The sequence below is a fragment of the Candoia aspera genome, chromosome 9 (assembly GCF_035149785.1).
Source record: "Candoia aspera isolate rCanAsp1 chromosome 9, rCanAsp1.hap2, whole genome shotgun sequence".
Classification (NCBI taxonomy): Eukaryota; Metazoa; Chordata; class Lepidosauria; order Squamata; family Boidae; genus Candoia; species Candoia aspera.
The window spans coordinates 12,216,147-12,222,146 of NC_086161.1; the positions used below are offsets into that span (position 1 = coordinate 12,216,147).

The 6,000-nt window shown below is 42.2% G+C and overlaps 1 protein-coding gene across 3 annotated transcripts in view; it reads left to right on the plus strand.

The window, feature by feature from the left end:
* Window positions 1-4,989, plus strand: part of DBNL (drebrin like) — a 30,401-nt gene extending 25,412 nt beyond the window's left edge. For all 3 annotated transcript variants that reach the window (XM_063311404.1, XM_063311401.1, XM_063311402.1), the window contains 2 exons: window positions 915-1,014; window positions 2,030-4,989. In XM_063311404.1, coding sequence (XP_063167474.1) covers window positions 915-1,014; window positions 2,030-2,169 — 240 coding nt within the window. In that variant the 3' untranslated portion in view covers window positions 2,170-4,989. The remainder of the gene's footprint in view (window positions 1-914; window positions 1,015-2,029) is intronic.
* The last annotated feature ends 1,011 nt before the right edge of the window (window positions 4,990-6,000 follow it).

Genomic DNA, 6,000 nt, shown 5'->3' on the forward strand with positions numbered 1-6,000 from the left:
AGAGTGTTTTCAGAAGATTGGTTAATCGTGCAATCACCCTGCCTCTTTCTTGGAATCGTATAGAAGGCTTCATACAGCATGATCTTTTATTTATAAGTATACGACGTTCCTCCACTTCCTCCCCATATTGTTGACTGTAACTTCCATAAAGCTGCATGGTCCGTTGAAATGAGTCTCGTGTGGCACAGAGTGGTAGTCAGCAGTATTGCAAGCGAAACTCTCCCCACAACCCGAGTTTGATCCCAGCGGAAGCTGGATTCTCTCTTGAGTATCCAGCTCAGGTCAACTCAGCCTTCCATCCTTCCGAGGTCGGTGAAATGAGTACCCAGCTTGCTGGGGAAGGTGACGACTGGGGAAGGCAATGGCAAACCACCCCGCTATAGTCTGCCAAGAAAATGTCGCAAAAGCAGCATCCCCCAGAGTCAGAAAGTGACTCGGTGCTTGCACAGGGGACCTTTCACCTTTCGCCTTTTCATGTTTTGTTCAAAAGTTCCTACATGGATTTTTGCTTTGAAGAAGATGCAGATGAACTCCTGGGGCCTAGTGAAGTCTGATTTGGCAGATCTTAAAAAATTTCCTTCAAAAATCCATGACAAACGTCTTTTACGTCCGTCCTTTTAGAAACTCATGTTTCTATAAACTGGGTTCGTATGCTTACATCAGAATACACCTTGAGATTTGTTAAAGCAGTCTTCTCTGACTATATCACCTTCCAGATGTGTGGCCTTCAACTCTCAAAATTCTCAAGCTTGGTTATTCTACTTGGGAATCCTGGGAGTTGAGGTCCTCACATCTGGAGCAGGCCAAGGTTGGGAAAAACCATTGTAATGAATGAATGGTAGCTGAAAGGTTGATGGCCAGCTGATTCAGTGTATCATTCTTTGTCCTGTTAACTCTTCTTTTTTTGGGAACAGCCTGAAGATGCTAACTATGATTATACTGAGACCTATCAACAAAACCTTAACCTGGAGGGGAAAGGTATATGTGCCCGTGCTCTGTACGATTACCAAGCTGGTAGGTTTGATAAATTTTACTTTCATTAGTCCCCCGTATTTGCTTCCTAGGAACAGCTGTTTTATTCTCATGCTTGGAGAAGTTACAGTTTAAAAAAGCATGATCAGAGATTTGGAAGCCAGAAAGCCACATTTTAGAGGCTTGTTGCAAGGAAAAAATTTAGGTACCTGCAGCTTAAATGCAGTTTGCACAGTATAGTTACTGAAGTAAAGAGGTGGCTTCTTCTCATCCTTAGCAGAAGCAGTAAAGGCTTGAAGTTCTGCCTGTACAGAGTTAGAATGGGCTCTGGGGTTGTTTAAATATGTAAAGTATATGGGTAGAATTTGTGGTCTTAGGAACAAGCATGCAGCTATCAAAGCCTGTCCTGATCCTTTGCTGCTGGATTGTAACTTTTAATGTGACAACCGAATGAATTTATTGAATGCAAGGGAAGAAGCCCCTATTTATGTTTCATTAACTTATATTTAATCCTACAGTACTTTATTTTTGCCATGGCCTGCAGGCTTCTTCTCTTATCTGTTGTAGTCCCAGCCCACCACTCCAAAGCCAGATGCAACCCTCAGTTCAGAAAAAGGTTCCTCAGCCCAGATTCAAACGATGAAATGATAGTGTAGGACACTGTGAGTCTCCAGAAGGGAGGACTAATGATTCACAGTGGAAGAATAAGCAGCTGTGGAAAATAAGAGGTTAAATGATTAAATACTCTGAGTTTGGCATAAGGCAACCCAGATTATTACAGTTGTGACTTAAAATAAATAAAATTCAAACATATGCTCAGTTTAGAGCAGAGGTTGTCAACCTCAACCACTTTAAGATGTGTGGACTTCAGCTCCCAGGATTCCCCAGCCAGCTAAGCTGGCTGGGGCATCCTGGGAGGTGAAGTCCACACATCTTAAAGTGGTTGAGGTTGAGAAACACTGGTTTAGAGTGTGATTCTCTCCATGTATCCTGTTGGGCCAGGTAGCTTTTTTTTAAAAAAAAGCACTGAGGATGTGGTTTGTTTCCCACCTTTCAGCTGACGACACAGAGATCTCTTTTGACCCTGAGAACATTATCACAAATATCGAGATGATTGACGAGGGCTGGTGGCGCGGTTACGACCCCGATGGCCACTTTGGGATGTTTCCAGCCAACTACGTGGAACTCATTGAATAAGGGATCCTCGCCTAGGGGACGAGCGCAAGTAACGTCTGAAAGACCAACTCTCCTCAAATCCATTTCTTGGAGATGAAGCTGTGTATTTTATTTTGTTTTATTTTATTTTTTAAAGAGAGAGATGCCATTGCTTTGTGCCCCCGTTGCTGGCAGAACCTCTGTATCTGCCTGGTGAAGCAGATCCCTGTTTTGTTTTGTTTATTCTCCTTAACAGGCATTTTCAAGTGGAGATAGACATCACTTTGGGCCATGCACAGTAGTTCTGTTTGTTCAAAGAGGGAGAAAGATCGTCTAGTGGGAAAAGCACTGGGCAAAACCATCGTCCCCAGACACGCATGGACCATGGTACTCTTTGGACTATCAACATGGACTCTTTTGAAGAAAGGGGAGCGATTGTCACAGCTGCGTCTGCTCCTGTCTGCGGATCTTATCCATCCACGTGTCGTAGCTTTGCAAGATTGCATCAGAAAAAGGAATCTTAAGACATGCCTTCATTAGTATTAACCTTGATTTAGGTGGCAGCCCACCACCCACTTATTCCAGAGCGCTGCTTTGGAGAAAATGGATTGTGCGTAGCTGCGGTTGGAGAAGCAGCCTGCCTGGAATTGCTCCGAGGGAAAACTGATTGAAACAAGCAGAATTAGCCGTGCCTTCTGCTGGGTTCTTTTGTGCAGCTTCACTTTCCGTTTCAGCGGAGCAATTCTTTAGGGGAAGACCTCTCCGCCTTTTTTATGCGAGCTGACTGGTGCTGGAAGCGCTCGGAGTATTTGTGGAAATTCTCTACTTGCCGTAAGGCAAAGGGCTCTCCTGGTACAGTAGGTCTCGTGAGAGAGGAGCATTCAGGTGTCAACTCTGTCCCTGTAGATGATGAACTAGTTGCCCCCAAATCAGGACTTAGCACTGGGCCGGTGGTAGGTGCACACAGCTTTAAATATTAGCTTGTGTTTCCATGCGGTGGGGTCTGGTTCGGTTGATAGAGGAGAACTGTGGTTTGTTCATTTGCCCTTTCTGGAATTTAAAGGTGGGGGGATAGAAATACATAAAATTTGGCTTCAGTAAATTTGAATTCTTTCTTTCTCTGCCTTTTTTGTGGGTTTTTTTTTTAAAACTAGATTGTAGAAAAACATCTGGCAGCTGAATACATGAGGATGACACCAGTTATGAAACACGATGTTAAGTAACTTCAGGCCCAGTCTTTCCCACCACCTTCCCTTCACAGTATAGAGGTATAATGTTTAACCCCCCAAAGGCCATTTTTACGTTAAGTTTTGCTTCTCTGGCTCAGGACAGTTTGATGGGGTTTTCAGGGACTTTTCATAACCTTACCCAGACAGATCAAAGAATGTATGAGTTGGAAGAGACCTTCACTGTGTTTAAACCAATTCCCTGGTCAGTGTAGGAATCTACTTTAACCATCCCCCATAGGTAGCCACTCCACCCCTCTTTTAAAGCCTGAAGTGAGGGCAAGGCGATGACTCCCATTGCTTAACTATCTTACTTAATAGGAAATTCATCCTCGTGTTCATCCTGAATCTCCTTTCCATAAATTCAGCTCTGGGATCCTTGTCCTGCTCTCTGTTTCAGCAGAGAACGGGTCTGCCCCCTCTTACATGACAGCTTTCTAGAATTGGTAGAAGGCTGTCTCTCTTCCACCTTCTGTTTTGCAAAGTATATCCTGCTCCTCTGATGGTTCTGCCTTAGTTGCCAAACCCTTGTCATTGTGGTATCTCTCTTTTGAGCCTGCTCCAGCTTCTCCCTCTCCCTTTTAAAGTGTGGTGCCCATATTTGGATACAGTATTTGGCACTCAAGCACAGTCATACTGGCACAGAGCTCAACAAAGGTACCCACAGAGGCCTTTACTAAATGCTTAAGACGAATGTTGCAAAACGAATGTTACTTGGTCTTTACTTGTAAGGCCACAGTGATTATGGAAATGAGAATTTAATGCAGCTGGTTTATCCCTCCCAGCTACTCTTTCTTTAATACCATTTTCAAAAATTTTTAAAGATAACAAAACATGGCTAGGAACTGAACTTCCCCTTTTCCATTATACCTTTTCCAATACGTAACAAAACTTGGATGGTCCTTTCCACCGCTCCATAGGGTAGGGTCTGCAACTTCGGCAGGTCAAGGGTGGCACTAAGCGATGTGCAGAGCTCCATGCTCAGCAAGACTTTCAAGTCCATGCTTCAAAAAGTAGGTGAAGCTAAGGCAAAACTGAATTGGATTTCTTTTGCAATTCAGTGTAATCAAAATGATGCTAATTTGATCTTGTGTATTTAATATAATTTTCTCCATGCTTGTAGTAATAGCCTCACTTTCTGCCACATAAAAATTAGCTTGATGCCAGCTTTAGGAGGAGCTTTGGAAGTGGGGGTCCTTCAGGGGTCACAGGCACTTTAGGACCTCAGTTTGTGCACCTTTATCCTAACAATGAAGATGTTTTTTAAAGACAACTCACAATGCAAAACTAAAAATGAACGCTAAATCTGATGTTTCTCCTGATTCAGGAGCTTTGGGAATAATGTTAGGATTTACTTTTTTCCTTTCTTTTTTAAAGAACAGTACAGAAAATTTCCCTCTGCAAATGGCCACCACTGACCAGCAGTGATTCGCAGGGATTCGTGTCAGGTCATTTTTATCTGAATTGTCCATCATCACATAGAATCATTGCTTATTTCAGTTGCTTTTCAGAGCATCAAGTTCAAATTCTCCTTTGTCCAGCCTTCTGCTATGCCTGAAGATTTATGGTGGGGGTAAAAGCTAGTAAATCGTGACAAAATGCCATGAAGAAGAATTAAAATGAAATGATAAGCCTATGAATTGGATTTTTTTTTTTAGTACTGGGAGATAATTTACTCGCCATAATTGTGAGGGAGAGGTTATGCAAGTGGTGGTCTCAGTGTTCGCAAGGAGGAGATTTTGGGAAGATAGCTCAAGACGCCAGAAAAAAGAAATGTAACAAACAATACGGTTAGAAACAGTTTTTCTTCCTGTGTGGATCTTGTAACCCATCAGATATTACCCAACTGCTGTTTTCAGCAGCTCCATCCTCCATGGCCGATGCAGGCAGAAGAAAGATGCTAAGAATTCTAGTTCATACAAAACATTAGGAAGCATAAAATACTGGAATGTGTTTACCTTTCACATCTGTTTTCCAAATGGCAAACTTAGACAAATGCCCTTTTCAAACAAGAAACTTAAATGACTGTTTTGTAAAATGTATCCTCCGATGCATAATCCAGAACATCAAACTGGCATTCCCCTTGTTTTCATATCATGCATCTTGTAATGAAGTAACTCATTAGGTCCTTATCAGCAAAATTGCTTGCTGTAAAGTAGATCTGTAAACTTGGTAACAAGTATCATATTTTACCTTTCATTCTTTAGGTCACTGTCAAGAGAGCATTGTCATTAAGGGTAGCAAGGCATAATAATTGGTTGAATGTTGGGTGTTTGGTCACTCCAGTGCATTGCACCACCTCATGTTTTGTTTGAGCATAAGTTTGCCTTCCCCCATTACTTTGATGATGGAAAATTACAGCTCAGTAAGATCTGGAAGACTACAAATTCCCCACTCTTTGATACATTCTGAAAAGCAATGTTTGTAAGCAATATACTTATAGAATTGTTCTGAGTCAGTCAATACTCATTTGACTAGCAGCCCCGATATAAAAGGTATTGACATCCAGAGATACCAGCACACAGTTTGAAAAATTGCCTTTCAGTAAGATGGGGGAGAATCCTCTCAACTATCAGTTACTCCCAGTCTCTCTCCTTTCAATTCTTTAAGACCCGAGATAGTTTGTGCTGTCTCCACACTATAAGTT